Raw genomic sequence first — 26076 nt, 5'->3', positions numbered from 1 at the left:
CCGATTGATGCCTTGCAACCTACTATAGAAATAAAGCTCGAAGAACCGAAAAGATGTAAATAGTTAACTGTCTCCTGCTTTTGCTGCTTTAAACCCAACCAGGGTTATTTCTTAAAAGGATCCCTTTGTTGACCCGGGATCCCTATTGTTTTACATTTCTCTTTTTATTTCCTTTTGCACAGGTTATCATTGTTTCCAAAGACTGCCGGATAATGAACAGTGAATGATTCTAAAACTGTTTTGTACTTAGTTTGCACCTTCTTAAAGGTGCGCCCTATTGGTTTTACAAAAGAAAGAAGACTTTGCGAAGATAATGCTTTTGGACATGACGCAGAAGGTCTTGCTTTCATTGGACTTGCAGACAGAGAGAATCTGCACTACCTCATAGAGACTTGGTTCCCTCTTAAAGGGAATGTTCACATGTTCCCTTAAGAAAAGTTGAAATATTGATAATGTTGTGATTTAGAAAAGTTTGATAATGTTAATAGAGATTGAGGACAGGAAAGGTTGAAAGTGAACCCGTAGGGGTTAGAGAGAGAGTCCTCCTGAGAACCGTAGAACGACAGTTGGTTGCTGAAAGAGAGACAATGACAATAGGCCCGGCCCAGGAGCTAGGCGGTCCTGCATTGGTGAAGCTAGAAAGGAAAGAAAAGTTGAGTTATTTTTATAGTATTTTATAGTAGGCCTTTAGTGGGTTCAGCTTATACGCCCTTAAAGGAAAAGTTAAATTATTGTTCAGAATTTGCACTTAATAGAATTCCCGGCTGGGTAATGAGAGTTATTTATAGTACGTAGCATAGAATGTTATTTAAAAATATTTAACCTTGTTTTGTTTGTAACGTTCAAGTGTCCTCACCTCCCATAAAGGGAAGCATTGTTCTATTTACTTGTTTTAAGCATTTCAAAAATTTGTATGTCTTTTGCTGAAATGTATTGTTGTTCTTCTTCCCAGTCCAGGAGTACTGGATTTAACCGGGGGGGAGTGCAGCGCCCCAGAGATCTGGTCGTTGCAGTATGACACTCTGCCACTAAGGGGAGTGATGGTATGTCTGATGGCACTGAAGGAATTCTACTGACCAGGTATCACCAGCACACATTACACTTCACACTCCGGCCACTAGGGAGAGAAAAAGGCTTTATTTATTGGGCCACTCCTCACACTGGTAAAACTAGGGGTTGGATAGGAAGTTAGTCAGAAGCTGACTGGGTTGGATTCAGGCAACATCCCGTGGCAGGGGGTGTTGCAGGGAGAAGACACAGGGGGGTCCCTGTCGGGCGTGGGAACCTGGCAGGTACCTAGCGAACAGAGCAGAACGATACGGAACCGCGCCTGCACACCCCGCGGTGGTATCCTAAGAGAGAGACACGAAGGGAAGGATATTGTGGAACAGTGAGAAACGAGATGAAGCACAAAGGAGAGCCAGTAGGAGTCGTGCCGTGAGACCGAGGCAACATCCTACTGAGGCGCGTAGCCGGTGGCCGGAACACTGCGGGAGTAACTGACTCTAGGCCTTACTTCGAACTCCGCAGGACAGTTTATTATAGGTTGGCTGTCTACCTTAAATTTCCTACAAAGACATAGGGGGCAACGCGTGGAGAGGGGCGTCTCTAGGGTCCCGGAAGAGCTCCGAGCCTTCCCGTCATACGAGTGCGTCCTAGCCATATAACATACCTGGGGGACGAGAAACTAGTAGCATCTGGAACTAACGAGAGAGAAATAAAGAGAACTAGAAAGTATGAACGAACGAGAACAGCAGTTGTGAGGACTATTCCGAATGCTCAGCAGGGTAGCACTACAACACACAGGCGCTAGTGGTAGGCACTGATTTCCACCTGCAAAGGGAACTCTGGATGTGCCCATCGGACCGGCCGGTCTCAGAAAGCCCTGTTAACCGTGCTCTGGATTGAGGATCCTGAAGTCTTCAGTAAAGAGGTAAAGAGACTGCAACCTTGTGTCCTCGTTATTGACTGCACCTCACACCATCACCATCTACCTTACTGGGAAGCCCTGGGGACATACTTCACCTGTGGGAAGGTATACCATCCAGCTGCCATTCCATCACCCCAGCGGACCCCACAGCAGCGTTGGTCACCCTGACCGAACACCACAGGTGGCGCCACGAATCCCTGACCGACTGCACCACCATTATTGGACGCTCCTTAGCAGGGTCGCAGACTGGGTCTAGCCACCGTGACAACCTCAGAACTGAACCAGAGAGGCCCGGTACCGAGAACTCGTGGCCCTGTGTCTGGGGGCGCTCCATAGCGATCTGGACGTATGGATACGTCCAAGGTCATAAAGGGGTTAAAAATTGAAAAATCGAAATCTTGCAATTTTCACACTGGCTACTAATTCATACTTTCTGTTTCAGCAAATAACACATGTCCATAGCCACAATGGTCAGACCTCAAACTTATCTTTTGAATTGAAATATCTACTAAGTGTGAAGGGGGAAAGAGCAGGGGAATCTGTGACATTACCTAATGTGCATGGTGGCTCCAATCCTATCAGCTGTAAAGGGTGATGTTATAAGTATTTTGTTTTCAATAAATATCATGATTTTTAAAAAAAAAAAAAAACATTGCCAACATTTTTTTACATACATGTTACACAAAAACCTGATTTATACAATAGGCTATTTTTTGATGCTAGCTTCCCTTTAGAGTTCTATACAGCAGCCGCTGACCCTACTAAACAATCACCATTATGAGGGTAGAATGTTACAATGTGGGGGGAGTTGTTTTTGGCAGCTAAAACTTTTTGTGGCCATATTGGAAAATCTAATGAAATCATAGCTGCCGATTAACAATCCATACATTCAATTGCATTACGCTGTCTGTAAACCTTTTTTGGGAGGTAAAATCTTATACTAAATATATAAAAGTGTTACTTGACGTTTGACAAATGTGGCACCTCTGTAAATGTAATCCTTCTCTCTGGAGCTAATTTTTTATGTTTTTTGTGTCACTTCACTACTGGACTTTTATAATTAAAAAAAAATGGTATAAACAATATTTGTACAGCTAATGACGCCAAGATGGCAAATATAGTAGTTCTTAAAAGTGGAGGGAGGTGCAGAAATAGGAAAAAAATGCTATTTTTTTGTGCCTTTAGGTGCACTGATATCAATATGTGGTCAGTTGGAGCAGGGGTCCCCAACTCCAGTCCTCAAGGCCCACCAACAGGTCATGTTTTCAGATTTTCCTCTGCATTGCACAGGTGATGCAATTATTACCTGGGCAAGACTAAGGAAATCCTGAAAACATGACATGTTGGTGGGCCTTGAGGACTGGAGTTGGGGACCCCTGAGTTGGAGCACAGAGGATGACATTATATGGTCAGCACTCAGTCTCCTCACTGAGTGTTGTGTTTATCAGGACAATCTCCTGCAGCAATTCATCCCCTCTATTCACTGCCATCATCGGTACTCCAAAAAAGTACTTTCTGGTATCAATGCAGCTGAAAGAAATAGACTGGACAAAAATGGAGTTTGGAAACCACTTTTATATACAGTTGAAACCAAAATTTTACATACACAATATAAAAAGACACATATGCATGTTTTTTCAATATCTGACATGAAATCAGAATAAACCTTTCCCGTTTTAGGTTAATTAGGATTACCATAATTAATAATATTTTGCCAAATGCCAGAATAATGAGCGAGAGAGAATGCTTTAAGGCATTTTTATTACTTACTGCAAAGTCACAAGTGTACATGCATTTCAATAGTATTTGGTACCATTGCCCTTAACCTGAAGGATTTGGGATATCCTTCTACAAACTTCTCACAACAGTTGGTCAGAATTTGGGCCCATTCCTCCAGAGAAAATTGGTGTAACTGATCCAGGTTTGTAGGTCGCCTTGCTCGCACCTGACTTTTCAGCTTTGCCCATAAATTTTCAATAGGATTGAGATCAGGGCTTTGCGATGGCCTCTCCAAAACACTGACTTACCCTTCAGCCACTTTGTTACCATTTTGGCAGTATGCTTCGGGTGATTGTCTATTTGGAAGACATGTTACCTTCCTGGCTGATGTCTTGAGATGTTGCTTCAGTATTGCCACATAATCTTCTTTTCTCATGATGCCATCTGTTTTGTGAAGTGCACCAGTCCCTCCTGCAGCAAAACAACCCAACAACATGATGCTGCCACCCCCATGTTGCACAGTTGGGATGGTGTTAATAGGCTTCCAAGCTTCTCCTTTTTTCCTCCAAACATAACAATGGTCATTATGCCCAAAAAGTTCAATTTTAATTTTATCAGACCAAAGGACATGACTCAAAAAATGAGGTCTTTGTTACTGTGTTCATGTGCAAACATTAATCTGGCTATTTTATGTTTCTTTTGGAGTAATGGCTTCTTCCTGACAGAGTGGCCTTTCAGCCCATGTTGATGCAGTACTAGTTTCACTGTGGATATTGACACAATCTTACCAGCTTCTGCCATCGTCTTCACAAGGTCTTTTGCTTTTGTCCTTGGGTTGATATGCACATGTTGGACCAAAGCACGTTCATCTCTGGGACACAGAACCTGTCTCCTTCCAAAGCGGTATGATGGCTGGACATTCCCATCCTCTTTGTACTTGCATACAATTGTTAGTACAGATGAATGAGGCACCTTCAGGTATCTTGAAATTGTACCCGAGGATGAGCCAGACTTGTGCAAGTCCACAATTCTCTTCCTGATATCTTGGCTGATTTCTTGAGACTTTCCATGATTCTACACCAAGGAGCAGTGTGTTTCAGCTGTGCATTAAAATACATCCACAGGTGTGTCTCTAATTAACTCAGAGGTTGTCAAAAGCTTCCAAACACATGACATCATTATATAGGCAGTCCAGAATTGTTTAAAGGCATAGTAATCTTAGTGTATATAAACTTTTGACTTTGCAGTAAGTAATAAAAATGCTTTAAAACATTCTCTCTCATAATTTGGCATTTGGAAAATATTAATAATGATGGTAATCCTAATTGACCTAAAACAGGAAAGGTTTATTTTGATCATATGTTATCTATTGAGAAAAACATGCATATGTGTCTTTTTATATAGTGTATGTAAACTTCTGGTTTCAACTGCATTTGTTTTTGCAAGAATTAAGGCAAATCCCCTAATAAAGTACTTTGCAAAGTTTCATGACTTATCATGTTGGAAAAAAATATATAAAAACAAAAATAAAAGTTTAAGGCTGGTTTCACACTTGAGTTTTAAAACGCATGCGTTTAAAAAAAAACGCATGGTGAAGAAACGCATGTAAACGTGTGCAAACGCTGCGTTTTTTAGATGCATGCGTTTTTGCATGTGGTGAAAAATACGCGGCGTTTTGACGCGTTTACATGCGTTTTTTCATGCGTTTGCGTTTTTTAAACGCATGATGAGAAGTGTATGACAGCTGCCAATCATCAAAATCAAGTAAAAAACCCACTATAAGCAGAAATAGCTAGGGTTAGGGTTAGGGGCAGGGATCCAAACCCTAACCCTAACCCTAAAGGGATCCTAACCCTAACCCTACCCCTAACCCTAACCCTAGGGATCCTAACCCTAACCCTAGGGATCCTAACCCTAACCCTACCCCTAACCCTAACCCTAAAGGGATCCTAACCCTAACCACTAGGGTTAGGGTTAGGGGTAGGGTTAGGGTTAGGGGTAGGGTTAGGGTTAGGATCCCTAGGGTTAGGGTTAGGGTTAGGGGTAGGGTTAGGGGTAGGGTTAGGGTTAGGATCCCTTTAGGGTTAGGGTTAGGATCCCTTTATCACCTTTATGGTGGGCGGTGGCATATCAGTGTGTTTTCTGTTTTTTTTCTATAAAAACGCATGCGTTTTTAACGCAACTAAACGCATGTGCTTAAAAACGCATGCGTTTACATAGACAGCAATAGGTTTTTTTGCCGCAAAAAAAGCCGCTAAAAATTACTACATGTTGCATTTCTGCAACACAACGCATGCATAGAAAAGATGCATGCGGCTGCAAAAAGGGGCAAAGCGCATGCAAAAAAAGCATGCGTTTTTAATGTTAAGTATAGGGGAAAAAAACGCATGCGTTTTTTTGCGCAAAAACGCAGCGGCAAAAAATGCAAATGTGAAACCAGCCTAAGTACTCTTTAACCTGAAAAAAGTGAAAGATGTATTATTCTTACCAAAAGAGCCATAGGGATCATCTGATGCTTCAATAATTATGACTGCTTCTATTATGTCTCCTACTAATGCTCCGCCAGTGGTCTCGTTTAACAGCAGGACCCGGAATGACTCTTCCACTTCAGGATTGATGTCATTGATTATATATATTGGCACAGCTTTGCTTGTTTCACCTTCAAGCAAAACTACATCTGAAGAAGCTACGCTGTAATCTTCACCTGAAAGATTAAATGAGATAACATAATATTGGCATAAAACAACTATACCCATAGCATACATTACAGTCTAATGCTAACACTAAAGTGAATAGAGTACTGTACATGGAGTTTGACTTTTTTTTTTTCAAAAGTAGTTATGTTACTTGTTAGTGTGAGCACAGAGCTATAAGAATTACCTCCAAAATTATTATATGTGAAATTGGACTTAACTGGGACAAGATTGATATCTGAGACTGCAACAACCATGACATTACAGTGGTCTACTTTTTATCTACACAAAACTAGTTAAAGTCTTAAACTGTACTTTGTATGTTGTAAGATTGTGGTAGCATCGTACGTAGTGAAGAGACAGTGACCCACAAAGTTCCAACACAAAAGTCTCTTTAATGTGTTTCCTCACAGCATTAAAGTCCAATTCACACAAATGCATATAACTTCAGTGTATATTATCAGTGTTCAGTTCACACCAGTTCATAGCAATACATATCATATGGCTTTAGATTTACAGTCCATAAACAGGCCAGACTTCCCTTGTCCAGTTTCCCTGGGTGACCACACGCCATATTACAGTCTTCATATACACAGCCTCATATGTTGCAGACACTACACACGCCAGCCCCCTCTGACTAATTCCCGTGGGTGTCCTGCATCACAGTCTCTTACAGTCTCTTTACTCACACAGCCGTACAAAGCCCAGGATATCTTCCAGATAGATGTCGGGCACCATATCCACCTGTTTGCAATTGTTACACATGCTAGTCCTCTTTTGGGTACAGGACATCCACCTTCGGGCACAGGACTGTCCACCTCCGTCTCTTTCGGGCACAGGACTGTCCACATCCGAGACCAGTACCATGGACGACTTGCATCGCTGTATACGCTGCGGGTGCCAGGCTATTCAGCTGCGATGGGTGCAGGCTCTGCTGGCCTGTGCCTCCATGCACTCAGCCAGCGCCCCATAGCTGTAACAGGGGTCATAGCCTCACATATCCTCCCCCCTGTTCATACCTGTGGGGTTGAACACTTGTTACCCCGTATGGGCGCGAGATAGGGCATCCATATGACCCTGTGACATCCCCACCCAAAACAACATTTTCAGTTTCTCCTGACAATACTTCTAGGGGATACCTATTGGGATTACACTCTGACCCTAATTTGGCAACCCCTATGGCAGGTATCAACATTTTCATGTTCTACGCCCGACACAGTACATAAACACATTCTCTGCTGCAACTGCAGCGCCTCTTGAGGCTGCCAGAACTGCAGCTCCTGCTGCGCAGACTTCGTGGACCCGCCGATCCACAGGAAAACTTCGTAACCCCACCGAATTACCGCCAGAAGCCTTCAATCTTTGTGGCCCCGCCGAGCCACAGCAAGCTGTCTTGAAAAAATGTTTCCAGCAGACTTTGCACAACGCTATGCAGCACGCTTTGGGGTATGCCTCAGTTCACACTGCCTACATTCTCCACCATATGTAAGATTGTAGTAGCATTTTACATAGTGAAGAGGCAGTGATCCACAAAGTTCCAACACAAAAGTCTCTTTAATGTGTTTCCTCACATCATTAAAGTCCAGTTCACACAAATGCATATAACTTCAGTGTATATTATCAGTGTTCAGTTCACACCAGTTCATAGCAATACATATCATATGGCTTTAGATTTACAGTCCATAAACAGGCCAGAATTCCCTTGTCCAGTTTCCCTGGGCGACCGCACGCCATATTACAGTGTTCATTTACACAGCCTCATATGTTGCAGACACTACACACGCCAGCCCCCTCCGACTAGTTCCTGTGGGTGTCCTGCATCACCGTCTCTTACAGTCTCTTTACTCACACAGCCGCACACAGCCTAGGATATCCTCCTGTTTGCAATCGTTACACATGATAATCCTCTTTCGGGTATAGGACATCCACCACTGGGCACAGGACTGTCCACATCCGTCTCTTTGGGGCACAGGACATGCACCTCCGGTCACAGGACTGTCCACATCCGACACCAGTACCATACACGACTTGCATCGCTGTATATGCTGTGGGTGCCAGGCTATTCAGCTGCCATGGGTGCTGGCTTCGCTGGCCTGTGCCTCCATGTACTCAGCCAACACTCTGCAGGCCTCTGCTCTGCACACCAGCACACACCAGACTGACACTGACATGCACTTCACACACCTGACACACCCATACGTCTTACTGCAGGGCTTTTAACACACACAAACCTGTGGCCTACAGTCACATGGAAAACACGGACCAGAAATACGTGACTCCCATGCACACCTAAGGACTTCATCCGTCTGCATGCACATTCTGGGAAGCACAAACAGCGCCCCCTAGCTGAAACAGGGGTCACAGCCTCACAATGTGTATATCTATATATGGCTTGAATGGGTAGGGATTAGTGATGAGCAAATTTCTCGGACAAGGTGTTATTGGAACATGCTTGGGTCCTAACCGAGTGGCTTCTGGGTTTCTTGAAAAATATGTTCTAGCCCCCACAGCTGCATGTCTCTTGACTGTTAGACTGCCGCAACACATGTAGGGATTACCTGTTTGTTTGGCAATCCCTGCATTTGTTGCGGCTGTAGAACAAGACATACAGGTGCGGGGACTCGAACATATTTTTCAAGCAACGCAGAGACTCTCGGTTAGCACCAGAGCATGCTGGATTAAAACCTTATCTGAGCACTTTTGCTCATCAAGGCAGAGCAGAAAAAATGGCAATTACTGCAATGATTAAGAAGCTCAATTTTCCGCATGTATTTATTGATTTTAACATTGTCAGTATTCTAACGACTGTGACAAATGACTTCCAACATTGTCCCCTGTAGGGAGCCTCATCTATAACCTGTAACCCGGTTGACAGAAATCAGGGACCAATAGTATCCAGACAGTGCTGTTTATTCATATTTTTTTTTTTTTTTTTTAAATTCGTTTATTAATTTCAGAATAGACAAACATTGCACATATTACATTTATCATTATTAAACATACCATCAGATACAAATGATTACAAACATCATCGCATCCAAAGTTCAGAGGCAATAGACTGTGCATGTTGAATCACTAGTACCTACAAAATACCTACTATACAACTTAAACAACTTTAACCTTTAGTAATAAGTCGCCAAAAGAAAACAGATTCAAGTTTGCTCTGCAACGATGTCCCCAAACCCCATGCCCTCCTCCCCGTGCATATATCTAATCCACGCAGACTACAGAGTATGATGAGATGAGTTCCATCTACCCCAAATTTTTTCGAATTTACCTGGGCATCCTCTATTATGGTACAGTGTTCTTTCATATGGGATAACCGAGTTCACCAGGTCAATCCAAGCTCTGAGAGACGGGGAGGAGCTACCCATCCACCTTAATGCCAGTACCTTTCGTGCTAAGAAGAGCGTTTCTCGAAGGAAGATCCCAGTATGGTGATCCCAGGTCTCTGTATCCCACACCCCAAATAGGCAAGTCAATGGTTCAAGTGGGACAGGGATTAACAATAAAGACGTTAACAATGTCGTGACTTCTTTCCAATAATGAAGGATTACCGGGCACCGCCATATCATGTGGGTAAAATCCGCATCATGTGCGTGACACCGTAAGCAGTCTGACGTCTGAAGGCGGCCCATTTTAAAAAGTCGTGTCGGAGTCAGATAAGTCTGATATGTAATATATAGCTGGGTCATCCTATTGTTAACTGAGGGAGAAACTTTAATTGGAGATTCCAAAATATCTTCCCACTCCTCTCCCAGTGTATCGGGAAGGAGTCCCTCCCATTTCTTTTTTAAGGTGTTAATAGTGAGCCCATCTCCCACGGATAATAGGTATGTGTATAAAGAGGAAATGAGCCCCTGAGGACCCTGTGATTTGAGAATGCCTATAAGGGGTAAAGATGAAATTGCTCGACCTGCACCTGCATTTCGCATATGTGACTGGAAAGCTGACCTCAGCTGTAAATAACGGAAGAATTGAGATCTTGGGATATTGCAGGTATCCCGCAATTGTTCAAAGGACACAAAAACATCTTGGTTATACAAATTACCTACCGAGAGAACACCACATGAGATCCAGAACTCAGTAGACGGGTGATTTAGTAATTCTGGAAAATAACTATTATACCACAGTGGCATTTCGGCTATTATATCTGTATATTTAATAACTTTTTTAATTTGTCTCCATATTAATCTCGCTTGTCGAAGCAATGGCAGCAAACGGGGAGCACTGACTTTCTCCATTTCCAAAAAACCCAGTGGACAGTCAATACGGGCAGAATGGATTATATGGCTTTCTGAATTAGGTAGGGAGTTGCTAGGCATCCATTTGCTTATCGCCCTAGCCTGCCCGGCAAGATAATATAGATAAAAGTCTGGTAAGGCTGCCCCTCCCCCCCTTGTCGGTCTCTGTAGAGTAGATAGCTTGAGTTTGGGTCTAGTCTTCCCCCATATAAAGGACGTGGTCAGGGAGTTTAAGTTTGCAAAGAAAGATTTGGGTATTGGCACAGCACTATGTTGGAGACAATAATTAAATTTGGGGAGCAATATCATCTTAACTAAATTAATGCGACCTGCAACGGAGAGAGGGAGTTTGCTCCAAGCTATGAATTTAGATGTTTATTCATATTTTTGATACTCAATATATTCCAAAAAGCTGAAATCAGATATTGTAGAAACAAGTAAAAAGGTATTATTTTATTTGCACTTCATTAAAAAATTATGTATAAAAGAACTACGGACAACTATGGCTGGCTCAAACTCTCCTTAGTCATTCACCATTGAATGTTACAGTACAGAGGCAGTAGCTGCTATGGCAGATGTAATGCAGTACTATGACAAAAGGGAATGAGAACGTACGCGCTGTGGTATAATGCATCTATTAACTTAGTGTGTCGCCACTGCTGGCTGCTGATACATCCGTACCTGTTTGGGAGTTTTGGGAACAAAAATAATGCATTAAGAACAGCTTCTTTTGATCAGCCAGCTCCATCTAAATATTCAAAGACACTGAGAATTGAAAATACTTGTGCATTTAAACTGCAAAAAAAAAAAAAAGTCTCAGAAGAACTGAATCAGGTTGGACTTACCAGCTGTAGCGGTTATTGGCACTGCTTTAAATTTTACTGAGACATCACCAAACATCCCACCAGTTCTAATGACATTGATTATTGGCCCAACATAACTCTCTGCTATGCGTACAGAGGTGGTAGACAGCTGGAGAACACCAAATGCATCGTCACTGGCATTTATAATGATATGAGCCACTGTCTCAGCCCTTGATCCCAGCCGTGGAGAACTAGAGACTGAAGAAAAGAGTGAGCAAGAAAAAACACAGTGATAGAGTGATTATAGTATCGGTCATCTCATAAAAAGCAAAATAAGCAATTTTGGTAAATACAAATCTCTTAATTCTACCTCAAATTTCAGGCTAATTACGGGAATATTAGTAAAATGGACCGCTATCACACCAAGCCTGCCATTTTCTCAAATGCAAGTTTTCAAAATGCTCTCAACATTAAAGGTTTTCAATACCAACAACACATGAAATAACAAAACTGATGTATGTTAGTGGGCTATACATGGATAATTGCTAGAAAGACAACTCCTATGAGACACATTTGACAAGTTTTCTAAATTCTTTCTCAGGAGGCTATGGATAGAGGCATGCTTGCAAGCTGCTGAGTATTTATGAAAGCACATCCCCTTTCGGGAAGGTCAAACTTGGTTCCTGCCTCTTGGATGTGAGTTTAAAAGCAGGAGCTGTGTCTGATGATGAAGTGTCTCAGTATCACAATGATGTGTTGGGGAAGCACTACCTTGCAGAGGCTGGTACAGCACCTAGGAGGCTTGCTATCTACTGTCACAAGAATGTCATGTCCACCTGGAAGACCAGGAGTTAGATGGTCACGTCGAGTAATTAGCTTCTTGCGGATACTGATAGGTCATATGAGTGATGGTGTGATTCATGTCCTATTTTAAATAGATTGCCATTACTTCAGTGCTGAGAGGGTTAAGGACTCTTTCCATGCTGCCTGAGACCATACAGCCCGGTTGTTCTCAGCTGCAGCCACTTATCATTTCCTACCTCTTTATATACTGGCTCTGGGTGTTTAGTCCCTGCTGGTGATAGATTTGTCTTCCTGTGCTAAGTGCTAAAGCTAAGTGGCTGGAGTGCAGCTGTTGTAGTAGTGATCTGTAGTTTGCTTTTGTACGTGTGTCCCTTTTCCCATTTAGTTTATTCCTCCCTGTCCCTATCCTCCTCCCTATTGTTGGTTTGTGCTTTTCTATGATAGAAGTTTTCTGTTATCCCTGTTTTGTTTTGTGTCTTGTTTACCTCACTTTTCTGTCCCATGCCTCATAGGGTGGATGGGACAGATTAGGGTTTAACAGGAGTATGGCAAGGCTAGAGACCCAGGCATCTCTACCTTCAAGAGTACCCCCCGGACAGGGATAGTTAGAGTCCCAGTTGCAGGGACAGTTTGATGCCCCTCTCGCTTACTGAAGACCGTCACAGTGTGACACCTACTTAGGGAGTACGAGAGGTCTCTTTTTATCCAGAAACATCACAGTCATTCCAGAGAGTATGCACTCACACCATTTTTGGTTGTCATGATGTATTTCACAGGCTGCCTCTTGCATTCACCCTATCCTTTATGCTACATCCTCCCTCATTTGGACAAGAACGTCTGAAAGGTGCAACTCTAGCCGATAGCTGCAGAGTACTGAAGAGATCGTCATTTTGACATCTTATACTGGTCAGGAACATTCAGCATTTTGGTGCAAAAAAAGTGATATTGACGAACACCTGCTGGCAAAATGTAATAATGTGACTACTTTGCTATAGCATACAAACAAACAAATAAATCCGCACTGGGTATTTTTTGTTTGTATTATTTGTAATTTTTTTTTAGTATTACTGTATCTGATTTATCCAAAACATCAGCGTCAATCCCATTCAATTCTGTCATTCTAAATCACTTTTTATTTAACTATTTTAATTTAAAATATTTAAACTTTTTTAGCCATGACAATAGTTTGGCTTCTGAGTACTGTACAGTCCATACTACTATATAAAGGAAAATGCAAAATATACAGCATATGCAAAGATATAAAACAAACCGTATATTGAAATATAGCTTACCAGGATGACTTTGCGCTTTTTCTACCAATGTAACATTGAATAATTCAACAAAAAGGGACTCAGATCTCTCCGGATCATTGTCATCCAAAATGGGGAGAAAGATGTTGACTTCACTAATATTTGATGTGAAGAGGACACTCCCGTAGATGGGCCAGTAGTCTTTCCATCGAGTGGCTCTTGCAATATTTGTAGGGAAAAATGAAAGTGTTTCAGAATCCATCATCGTTTGGTAGGTAACCATGACCGATCCCATCAGTCCACTTAATCGTTTAATTGTTAAAGAAACATTTTGATTTTTTTCCTCAACTTTTATGGGTCGATTAAGTTCAGAAAATATAAAAAGACCATATGGGTCATCATTAGCAAAAATAGTAAGTGATGCATTGGTAAAATTCCCCAGTCTTCCAGTGGAAACGTGAGTGATTATAATGGAAAAATCTTTATCCAATTCTGGTACATCATCAGGAGACACCAATACAGTTATATTTGCATCCATTTGCCCCATTTGAAAAGTTACATTGCCAGATGTAAAAGCCAAATCTCCAAATGGGTCATAATCTATTTTCCAGAACACATGCACTAATGACAAAGCGCCATGATGACGCAAAACCTATAAAAGTAAGATAAAAATAGTTAAAGTTAGTTGTCTTTAAAGGCTACTAACACTGTAGAAATGTAAAAAAAATATGTTTACATATGTTAGTGGTTACCTTTGGTTAATAAACTTGCAATAAGCATCAGTCTGCAATCTTCATTCCTTCATTTATTTTTAGGCCCTATGATATGCAGTTTGCTTCAAGTTTCGCATTTTTCTCTTGTGGAACTTTCTCTCCAGTAGCACAGTCTGGATGTGAGGTCTGTATATATATAGAGCACTGCTGTCTTCATATATGAGCACAGCTTCTATCCTGCAATTATTTCCTGATCTGTAGCCTGTTTTCTCTGCACTCACTGAGACTACACATGCTTTCTTCCCTGCCCATACTCTTGAGATATGTGTATAAACGCCTCTTTTTCCTTGCTGACATCTTTAATACTGAGAGAAAGATGGCAAGGAGCAAAGAGGGACATCAGAACTGAGCAGTGTTGTGTAATTTATCAGTGACCTATAGCTATGAAATGTAAATTCACAACCTTCAGATAAAATCTAATATGAACAACCTCGGTTCTTTTCTGACAGATTTGTAACATGATTGCAAAGAACTCAGTTGGATATAAGTCTTCCAGTTACTCCGCAGCAGCAAAATGGTAGGACATGTTTAATTAAGTCTATGCAAAAATTGCTTAAAGGGGTGGTTTGCTACTTTTATAGTGATGGCCTATCCTTAGGATAGCTCATCAATGCCAGATCGGTGTGGGTGCGACATCTGGCACCCCTGTCAATCAGCTGCTCTTGGTGCCACCGGCATCCAGATGAGTTCAGCAGTGGAGTGGAATAGGACAGCTCCATCAACTATATAGTGGACGCAACGGGGTATGGCTCATCCACCATTTTCATTTGAATAGGAATGGATGTGCAGTACCCGGCTGCGGCCACTATACAACTGACAGAGCTGTGCAGCTCAAAAAACTGATCACATCAGGCCACCGCTGGCACCGGGGACAGCTGAAAAGGAGATTACATATCATGTACAAGTATAACATACTAGATGGTGGCCCAATTCTAACGCATCGGGTATTCTAGAATATTCTGACTGATAGAACGTGTTCAGTGAAAGTGACTGAACTACGTGGCACTGTGACTGACAGAACGTGTTCAGTAAACGTGACTGAACTACGTGGCACTGTGACTGACAGAACTTGTTCAGTAAACGTGACTGAACTACGTGGCACTGTGACTGACAGAACTTGTTCAGTAAACGTGACTGAACTACATGGCACTGTGACTGACTGAACTTGTTCAGTAAACGTGACTGAACTATGTGGCACTGTGACTGACAGAACATGTTCAGTAAACGTTACTGAACTACGTGGCACTGTGACTGACAGAACGTGTTCAGTAAATGTGACTGAACTACGTGGCACTGTGACTGACTGAACTTGTTCAGTAAACGTGACTGAACTACGTGGCACTGTGACTGACAGAACTTGTTCAGTAAACGTGACTGAACTACGTGGCACTGTGACTGACAGAACTTGTTCAGTAAACGTGACTGAACTACGTGGCACTGTGACTGACAGAACTTGTTCAGTAAACGTGACTGAACTACGTGGCACTGTGACCGACAGAACTTGTTCAGTAAACGTGACTGAACTATGTGGCACTGTGACTGACAGAACGTGTTCAGTAAACGTTACTGAACTACGTGGCACTGTGACTGACAGAACTTGTTCAGTAAACGTGACTGAACTACGTGGCACTGTGACTGACAGAATTTGTTCAGTAAACGTGACTGAACTACGTGGCACTGTGACTGACAGAACTTGTTCAGTAAACGTGACTGAACTACGTGGCACTGTGACCGACAGAGCTTGTTCAGTAAATGTGACTGAACTACGTCATGCTGTGACTAACAGAACTTGTTCAGTAAACGTAACTGAACTACGGCCGGACTGCGCCTGTCACTGATTGGTCATTGGCGGCTGGCGTGACCAATCAGCGACACGGGATTTCCATTACAGACAAACAGACAGAATTAGACAATTATATGCTAGACTAGATGGTGGCCCGATTCTAACGCATTGGGTATTCTAGAATATGTATAGTAGTGTATAGCACAGCCCACTCAGTATATAACACAGCCCACGCAGTATATAACACAGCCCACGCAGTATATAACACAGCCCACGTAGTATATAACACAGCCCATGTAGTATATAACACAGCCCACGTAGTATATAACACAGCCCACGTAGTATATAGCACAGCCACGTAGTATATAGCACAGAGACGTAGTATATAACACAGGCCACGCAGTATATAACACTGCCCATGCAGTATATAACACAGCACACGTAGTATATAACACAGCCCACGTAGTATATACTTTAACACAGCCCACGAAGTATATAACACAGCCCGCGTAGTATATAACACAGCCACGTAGTATATAGCACAGAGACGTAGTATATAACACAGGCCACGCAGTATATAACACAGCCCATGCAGTATATGACACAGCACACATAGTATCTAACACAGCCCACATAGTATATAACACAGCTCACGCAGTATCTAACACAGCCCACGCAGTATATAACACAGCCCACATAGTATATAGCAATGTGGGCACCATATCTCTATTAAAAAAATAATTAAAATAAAAATTAGCTATATGCTCACCTTCCGGCGGCCCCCGGATCCAAGCCAGGCGTTTAGCGATGCTCCTTGCCACGCTCCGGTCCCAAGAATGCATTGCGTCAATAACACGTGATGATGTAGCAGTCTCGCGAGACCGCTACGTCATCTCCGGTTATTGCCGCAATGGATTCTTGGGACCCGAGCGTTGCGAGGAGCCAGAAAGGCGCCGGAAGGTGAGAATATAATGCTTTTTTATTTTTTTGAATTATTTTTAACATTAGATCTTTTTACTATTGATGCTGCATAGGCAGCATCAATAGTAAAAAATTGGTCACACAGGGTTAATAGCAACGTTAACGGACTGCGTTACACCGTGTTATGCCGCAGTGTAACGCAGTCCGTTTAACGGACTGCTAAACTGCTATGTAGGCACTGACTGGAGGGGAGTATGGAGGGGGCACAGACTGGAGGGCAGTAGAGAGGGGCACTGACTGGAGGGGAGTAGGGAAGGGCGAATTCGCGGCTGGACTATGTCCTGGCCGCGACCAATCAGCAATGCAGGATTTCCATGACAGACAAACAGATGGAAGTGACCCTTAGATGATTATATAGATAGATATCAGTAAGGGGCTAAGAGATGAATTGTGTCACTCAACAATACATTACAATTCGGCAAACTGTTTTCCAAAAGCCTTAAATACAGTAAGGAGGCATGTGGACAGGAGACCAAGCGCCGACATGGCTGTAGAGGCGCCAATACAGGAGGTGAAAATCTGTTATTTTTATTTTACACTGTGAAATTCAGTACTACAGACGAGGGTTGTCCAATGAGTGGACAGACCCTTTAGAAAAGAGAGTAACTCTGTACCGCCCTCCAGAGGATGAAATGTAAATGACATTTTAGAGACAGATTTATTGCTTTTTATGCCATTTGTAATGTTACCCGTAAAATTGAAAAAAACATTAAACAGGACAAAGTTGAAGGATAAAACCACCAAAAGCTAATGATGATTACCACCTATCCACAAAATAGGACATAAATGTCTAATCGCCGGGGGCCATGCCGCAGCGGTGGATCCACCATTAATTACTAGAACAGGGCATTCGAGCCTCCCATTCCTCCCCTTTGAATATTTATCATATGGCTGACAGAAGCAGCCTGGCGGAGCGTTGGCTATATCGCTCAGTCCCATAGATATTGAATAGAGTGGCAGGGAGGAGAAGGCTCGGGACACTGTGTGATCTGACAAGATGTGGCCCTCAGCAATGAGACACTTATTCTGTGGATAGGCGAACAATGATTTTAGTGAGATAATCGGATAACGCATGTAGGACTGGACAGTTTGCACTCGCCTGAAATGAAACAGCACTGTATCCAGATTTTGGCTCAGTTGTGTTCAGGAACAAAGAATCACGTCTGAATTCAAAGACACCATGAGCATCATCAGAGTCTTCAATGGTCACAATGATGTGGGAGGCGATACCCAGACTAGCTGTTCAAGTGGCAACCAACAAAACAGTCAGAATTATACAGCAAAAATGAGTCTTCTAATTAGGCCTCTTTCACACACTCAATTTTAAGAATCAGTCACAATCCGTCAAAGTGTTGAAAAGACAGATCCTGTAAAAAACTGATGCACTGGATCCGTTTTTTTTTTACGGATCCGTTAAAGCAGCTGCAGCCAGAATTTAAGGAAACAGAATTCTAGAGAGAGAGAGAGAGAAGAGAGAGAATATTTTTTCCCTGAATGGAATAATGGGTTAAATTAAGGGAATAGAAATTCTTCCAGATATGCTCTGTCTCAAAAAACGGAATCCATCACTTGATTCCATCTTCTGACGGACAGTGATCCTGTCGCTGGCCGACTTTTTTTTCAACGTACATAAAAAACGTTCCTCGGTCCGTTGTCTCCTGTCGAAGAACAATGTCCTACGACGGATCCGTCAACGGATGAAATGGAAGGCCATCCGTCATAATACATCGCACGGAAGTGTGAAAGAGGCCTAAATAGATGAGATAATAAAACTAGCAGTATGAATAACAATATACAAGGTAGTTATTTCATTTTAGGAAAAAGAAAGACAAAAAAATCAGGGGTTTTTTTTGTTTTTTTTTTTAAAGACATTTACAACTTTATGAAAAAATTGCAATTGGATTTATGACTACATTAACTAAATAAATGTCACCAAAAGCCTCACTTATCCATGGAATAAGTGTTGATCTAAGGGGTCCGAACACTGCTGGGTCCCTTACTGATCCCAGAAACGGGGCTCTTCAAATGCCTCATATGAAAGGAAAAGTGGCCGGAGATGAGCAGCACTGCTCCATTCATTCTCTATGAGTCTGCTACAGATAGCCGAGCTCAACTTTTTCTGGCAGTCCCACAATGAATGAACGGAGCCGTAGCCACCGCACCATTCAGATGGGACAATTCAGTGCCATGTCCTTTAGATCAGCTGGGATACCAGCAGTTGGACTTTCAGGTGATAACTTCTAAAGATGGGAATGACCCTTTAAGATCGACCAAAATCTGGCGTTATTTCCCACAATAAGAGCCTTCTTTATTCCTGGAGGCCTCCGTTAAGAGGCTATAACACTGGTTTCTCCAAAACTGACACTCTGCAATTGTATGAATGGATATCACTCTGCAAAAGGTACATACTCTAATAAGATTTGCTGTTAATCACTAATCATGTCGCTGTTACGTCATGGTATCGCTCCTGCATCGTTCGAAAGTTGGTGTGTTTGACATCTCTACAGCGACCTAAACAGCGACGCTCTAGCGATCGCGTTTTGGTCGGATCGTTGTCTATATCGCTGCAGCGTCGTTTAGTGTGAAGGTACCTTAAGGTCTATTCAGTCCAAGCAATGCAGATCTGTACAAGATGAGTTTTATGTCGTGTCTAGCTGTATAATTACAAAACTTCCTCGAACAGCAAGAACTCGCACTGTGATCCAAAGGGAGATAAAAAAAAAAAAACAAAGCAGAAAAACTGTCCCTGAAATGTGTAAGTGATGTGACTTACTAATGTGTACTTCTGGATAAAGCTACGCCATGACATTACATAGAGAGGAAGGCGAGAGAGCGAAGTGCTTACCCCTCTGGTGGACGGCTGGAAGGAACAGTTCCATGTCACCATCACCACTAGCAAAGGCATCGTCCCTAAAGAGTTCAGCCACTTCAGGAAGAGACACACAGAAGACACGTATACATATATACACATAAAAGAGATAGACAGGAGACTGAGAGCACAATTACTGACAAGTACAGCAGTGGAAAAAGATTTCCTTTAAAGAATAACTAAAGTTTCATTTTTTTTTAACAATTTTGTCCATCATGGAAAGTTATGAAACATTGCAAATCACTTTATTAGGGGATTTGTTTCCATTCCTGTAAAAACAAATTCCGTGTAAGTGGCTTCCAAACCCTGGCTTCTCCCCAGTCTAGATCCCTGCATCAGCTACAATGATATCAGACCCTAATCATTTAGAGTACAGATGATGGCAGTGATGGGTCAACACCTGTGCCCTTTTCTGAGTGTTGTCCTTACCATATAATCTCCAGCAGCAGCTTATCCCCAGCGATAGTGAGACGCCGCTGCGGAGCTGACTGTTTCACTGCCATCATCTGTACTTCAAATGATAACAACCCAGCTATAGGCTGGTGAATAGACTGGGGAAAAGCAGGAGGTTGGAAACCACTGCAATGTTTTACAGGAATGAATAAAAATCCCCAAATAATGTGATTTTCAATATTTCATAACCTTCGGGGCTGGACAAAATTATTTAAAAAAAATGAATTACTCTTGAAGTGATAGATTTCAACAGTAGAATAAGCGCAAGGTTACTGTAGAATACTCTTACAAAATGCATCAGCTATACTGGGTAAAGGTGAAAAACGTATGATCACTTGGGTTCCATCTACTGGGACCACCACTAATCACAAGAGGGGGATTTTTGTCAACATTTCATGAGTCTTGGACTGACGGAGATAGCCAAGTACAAGAACTTTGCAATATGTCTTAATTTTCCAATCACTTGGTTTGTATAGCTACTATGAAGACTACGCATCTCCATGGTAACAAACACTATATAAGTTCTGTAGACTGTATTCCTAAAATCTCAGACCGATATCAGACTACACAAAGTTTGTTGTCTGTTACCATGGAGACACTTATTCTGCTTGGGAGATATAACAAAGAAGATGGCAGGAAATTCTCTATTAAGATCAACTGTAAAACTTAGGAAAATGGAAATAACTTGGGCGAGGACCTTGTCATGCACAAACAAAATGCACCAAATCTAGAAATGTGATTAATAGAGATGAGCAAATTAACTCCCAGGACCCTTGTCCAGCCCCCACATCAGTAATCTGCGGTCAACAGACGGGGCCCTGAGAACTGCCCCTACCTCACGGCATCCCTGGCCCCTCTTTTGATTAGGAAGCCTGGCACAATGTCATCACTGTGGTGTGATGTGCATATGACATTGTACAAGGTTGGATAATCAAAGGAGGAGCCTGGGCTTTTGGGAGGTATGAGGACGTTCTCAGGGATCCCATTCAGCAGCTGTGGAATACCGATGTGACCAGAGTCCTGTGAGACTAGTAGATCACCTCTGGTGATTAAGTGAGAAAATGAAAATAAACTCAGATTTATCAGTTTTCGCAAGAATTTAAGGGCAAAATTGGAATGTCACAGAATATTTACGCTATTTCTAGTTTTCACACCAGTCCTGGGCACTTTTTAAAAGTGTTTGGAATTTAACGGGGGGTGGAGTGTACATGGCCAAACATGGCTGACAAATTCATAAGCTACAAAGGTAATTTAGTACATTTTTGCAGTGGAGCATGGCAGCCGAATTTGGCTCTGCTTACTCCAGCGCACACTTAAAGGGAATCTGTCAGCAGGTTGTTGCTACCCAATCTGAGAACAGCCTGATGTAAGCAAAGAGAACCTGAATACAACCATGTATCACTCAGATTAATGGGTGCAGCCATTCTGACACAATCAGAGTTTTAAGATTTAGCAATGCAGCAGAGCTGAGGAAGCTGTCCCCGCCCCCTCCAGGCTCTCTTTATACAGTGTCAATAGAAAGTGAGATGCTTATCACAGGAAGGGGGTGTGTCGGACTTCTATGATGGTGCTACTGTGACATAGCAATGATAAGCTCTTGGTGCTAAAACAATCAATGCAAGTAAGCAAAACCACAAAGAGTGATAAGAGAGACATTGCTGAAATCTGTGTTTTAACCCCTACATCATGCTATCTTCAGATAACATAGCAAAAACCTGATGACATATTCCCCTTAATCAAGACTGGTGTACAAAATTCCAATATTGATCAAGTAGGGCCTAGGTGTCACTGTATCAGACAAGTGAACATGGTAGGGTTTATCACACTTACCACTTCCGTCAGCATTCCAAAGTTCAACTTTAAAGGATTTGGCCAGCTCAGGTACAGAATTATCAATGATGTTAACATAAATGAATTTATATCGCTCTCCGGGCTGGAATTCCAAAAAATCTGCTGTTTCCTTTAGGGACGAAAAATAGTAAAAATATGTATGAGCTTGTTACCCCACCCTGGACCAGGCATGCAGTATATGTCCTTCTCAACTGGTCACCTGATAGTCCTGTGGACTGAGAGCAGTCATTGGAGAAGTCCTATATTCAACTCTTATACGTCCCAAGAGTCCTTGGGCCCGAACCACAAGCAGCTTAACTTGTCCAATTTCTTCTTTTATTTTTATTGTAGGAACAGATTTTGCAGGAATAGTCATGTTATCACCTGGTTTTGGAGGAGGCTCCACAGAGAACTGAAGTAGTCCTGCAGAAAACATATATTATCAACATGTATACATTGTAACCATCAAAGGGGTTGTCCATACCCACACAATGCCTGCTTAATCACTTAAATGCCCCATAGAGAACGAAAACAATCTACACTCGCCTCCTGCAGTGGCTGTTCACAGCGGCTGCTGATTGGCTGCAGCGGTCACGTTGCACAACAATATCCCATGGCCAGCCAGGAAAAGCAGAGCGGTCATTGGTAGAACGTTGCAACTGAGGGAGGTAAGTGTAGATTATTTTTATTCTCAAGTGATTGAGCAGGAGTTTTCCACCGGTTAACAACCCCTTTAAACAGAACAGTACACCAATTATATCACAATTCTCACTTACCATAAGGGTGATCACTTGCATTAATTGTAATATCTTCTGATTTCATATTAGGGTCTATACTGGCTCCACTGGTGGGAGTGGACCCGGCTTTCCCATCAGCAGATATGGCATGTGTCAGAGTTACTTGGAAATGTTCCATAAGTTCTGGGATATCATCATCCAGAACATCCAGATTTAACACCTATTACAAATAAATTACAAATGAATAATAATCCTCTACTAATACAGGGTCAGAAAATAAAATGTACTGTATACACAATATTGTGGAAAGGTGGGCTACCAGTGGCCCCGCAGGCCATGCTTTTTTATCATGCATGGCCATCTGAAGAGTCAAATCCCTGGCCAATGCCACAGATTATTCATGTTTTCCCTAGAAGTATCACTCTGCCATCTCATCTCTGCCAATGGTTAGTGAGGGGAACCCCTGACATATCTGCATTAGTATCCCAGATGAAGAATCTATTGGGAATTAACTTAGTAGAGGCTGGCGGGCATCAATAGAGAAACTCAAAAAAGGCTGTCTCCTAAGCCAAGGCGCTTACATTTGTTTCCTTATACCAAAGAGGAAACAGAAAAGATGTTACTGCCTATTAGATATAATGAATGTTCCAGCCTGGAAGAGCTCAGGGGCACACTTGGCATCTTTGAACTCACCCGGCATAGTGTCTGTGTAGCCTGAAGGAAATATATGAGATTATGGGGCATCAGAGTAGTAGCTGATTCATTATGACAGATGGGAGGCGTTGTGTCTGCAAGATGGCGCTCGCAGTCACTCTCAGTCCTGTTTTAATCATTTCTTCTTTCACTCATGAATTCTTAAATTTACTTATTTTTTTTTTTATTTAGTGCTCTTTTCTTATAGGTGCTCAATTTATGTGTTATTTGTTTCCCCAAAGCATTGTACTTATCAGGTTTATGTACTATAACATGGGAGCGTCGTAAAGAAGAGCTAATTTACTTTCATGCTACCATGACTGTAAATGTGTGCTCTTATACCCATCACTTGGACCCTTATTGTTAAAAATAAAAAAAATCTTTAAAAAGGAAAGGGTGTAAGAAACACTGCTCAACTGGTCACCTGCTTACAGCAAAGGTGCCATAAAGAGCTAAGTACCTGAAATAATTAAACGTCTAATGTGTAGAAATACAGTATATATGCACAGTATATTCTGTTACCTTTGATCTCTGAGATGGTAGGAAGGTGATATTGCCACTACTTGCAGTAAAATCGACTACTGGCTCATCACTGGCTCCAGGGTCAGTCTGACGAATGTTGTAGAAGAGATACACCGTGTCTAGTGCTCCTCGTGTGCGTTCCACCACACATGAGATGATAGCTCCTTCTTCTGAAGACTAAAAACACAAGAAATCCAACATTTATCACTTTTGCTATTATGAATAAGGCATTGTATTTCATGTTTGTCTTTCTCTTCTTACCTGGGGAATACATGGTCCAGTAAAGCCAAACAAGCCATTGGCATTATCACTTTTCAGGATGCTTATTAAGGCTGTTGTGTTTTCCTTTGGGATCCTTGCTCCACCAAACACAGATACTAGCTTTAGCATGAAGAGTTCTTCTCCTTCTTCCTCATTGTCATCCCTGGCAGATACAACAAACGACTTGTGTATTTCTCCTTGTCTGTATTCTAAATAGCCAGAAATTGGGTGCAGGTCGCTTTTGGCTGGAGTGGAATGAAGTTCAGTAATCTCTTCTCGAGAAAGTCTTTGTTCGTATATTCTCACATCTTGGAGAAAGCCAGTGTACCTGCTGCCTCCATTTGCTCCTGCACCAACCCGCAGGGTTCCTGGATCTAAAAAATAAAACAGATACATTGATCTATAAACGGGTTGGTTTTGTTTTGTTATTGTTGTTGTGAGGTGGAACCCCTTTATTAATGAGATGACAGATAGTATGCTGTTGTGAATTCTGTGGCAGAGCTCCCTCCTGTGGTCAAAAGTGGTACTTCGGCTGATTCTCTCTGTGAGCTTCTGTTGGTGGAGGGAAGTGGTACTGCAGCTTCTGAGTTTCCTCCCTCAGGTGATCTGGTGAGGTCGTTAGGTGCTTCTCTACTTAACTCCACCTAATGCTTTGATCCTGGCTTCCTGTCAATGTTCCAGTGTTGGACTTGCCTTTCCCTGGATCATTCCTGTGGCCTGCTGCTCTGCATAGCTAAGTTCTTCTTTGCTATTTGTTTGCTATTTTTTCTGTCCAGCTTGTCTATTTTGTTGCTGGAAGCTCTGGGACGCAAAGGGTGTACCTCCGTGCCGTTAGTTCGGTACGGAGGGTCTTTTTGCCCCCTTTGCGTGGTTTTCTTTAGGGTTTTGTGTAGACCGCAAAATTACCTTTTCTATCCTCGATCTGTTAAGAAAGTCGGGCCTCACTTTGCTGAATCTATTTCATCTCTACGTTTGTCTTTTCATCTTAACTCACAGTCATTATATGTGGGGGGCTGCCTTTTCCTTTGGGGTATTTCTCTGAGGCAAGGTAGGCTTATTTTCTATCTTCAGGCTAGTTAGTTTCTCAGGCTGTGCCGAGTTGCATAGGCAGAGTTAGGCGCAATCCACGGCTGCCTCTAGTGTTGTTTGGAGAGGATTAGGGATTGCGGTCTGCAGAGTTCCCACGTCTCAGAGCTCGATCTATGATTTTGGGTTATTGTCAGATTACTATATGTGCTCTGCCCGCTATGTCCATTGTAGTACTGAATTGCCTTTCATAACAGTATGCCACTTAAATGTAATATACTGTACGATGTTGCGGCTTTTGATGGTAGAGGGGCTTTTAATTCAGGGGTGATGGAAGATTGAATGTGTATACAGTAGTCAGGTAAGTAATTTTAATCATTGCGAGGCAAATAGCTTTAAGGCAAGTGTCACACTTGCAACTGCAATGCGAGAAACTCGCCTCAATACCTGGCACTGCTGCAGGCACTCGGGACCTACATAGAAATACATGCAGGTGCACACTCCGGTCCTGAGTGCCGGCGGCAGTGCCGGGTGTTGAGGCGAGAGACTCATGCAATTTTCTCGCATTGCACTTGCAAGTGTGACACCGGCCTAACAGTGTTACATGAGACAACAGTTTGACTTGAAAAGATTTAGTTGTTTACAATCATGACAATTTGTGGCACTTCCATGTCACCAAATCTATCACTCCCTGACAGTCCCTGT

At 42.3% G+C, this 26076-nt stretch overlaps 1 protein-coding gene across 1 annotated transcript in view; it reads right to left on the bottom strand.

Annotated features, from left to right (window-relative positions):
* The window catches only part of ADGRV1 (adhesion G protein-coupled receptor V1), a 753646-nt gene that overhangs the window by 576952 nt on the left and 150618 nt on the right, over positions 1-26076 (bottom strand). The window contains exons 21-30 of the mRNA XM_069745343.1: positions 24346-24719; positions 24085-24261; positions 22909-23089; positions 22353-22555; positions 22133-22262; positions 19826-19906; positions 18080-18219; positions 13486-14095; positions 11432-11647; positions 6138-6353 (exon numbers count right to left, since the gene is read on the bottom strand). Of these exons, the coding sequence (XP_069601444.1) occupies positions 6138-6353; positions 11432-11647; positions 13486-14095; positions 18080-18219; positions 19826-19906; positions 22133-22262; positions 22353-22555; positions 22909-23089; positions 24085-24261; positions 24346-24719 (2328 nt within the window). The remainder of the gene's footprint in view (positions 1-6137; positions 6354-11431; positions 11648-13485; positions 14096-18079; positions 18220-19825; positions 19907-22132; positions 22263-22352; positions 22556-22908; positions 23090-24084; positions 24262-24345; positions 24720-26076) is intronic.

The sequence above is a fragment of the Ranitomeya imitator genome, chromosome 1 (assembly GCF_032444005.1).
Source record: "Ranitomeya imitator isolate aRanImi1 chromosome 1, aRanImi1.pri, whole genome shotgun sequence".
Lineage (NCBI taxonomy): Eukaryota > Metazoa > Chordata > Amphibia > Anura > Dendrobatidae > Ranitomeya > Ranitomeya imitator.
The sequence above is the reverse complement of the archived record's forward strand: the minus strand, read 5'-3'. Positions and strand labels throughout refer to the sequence as shown.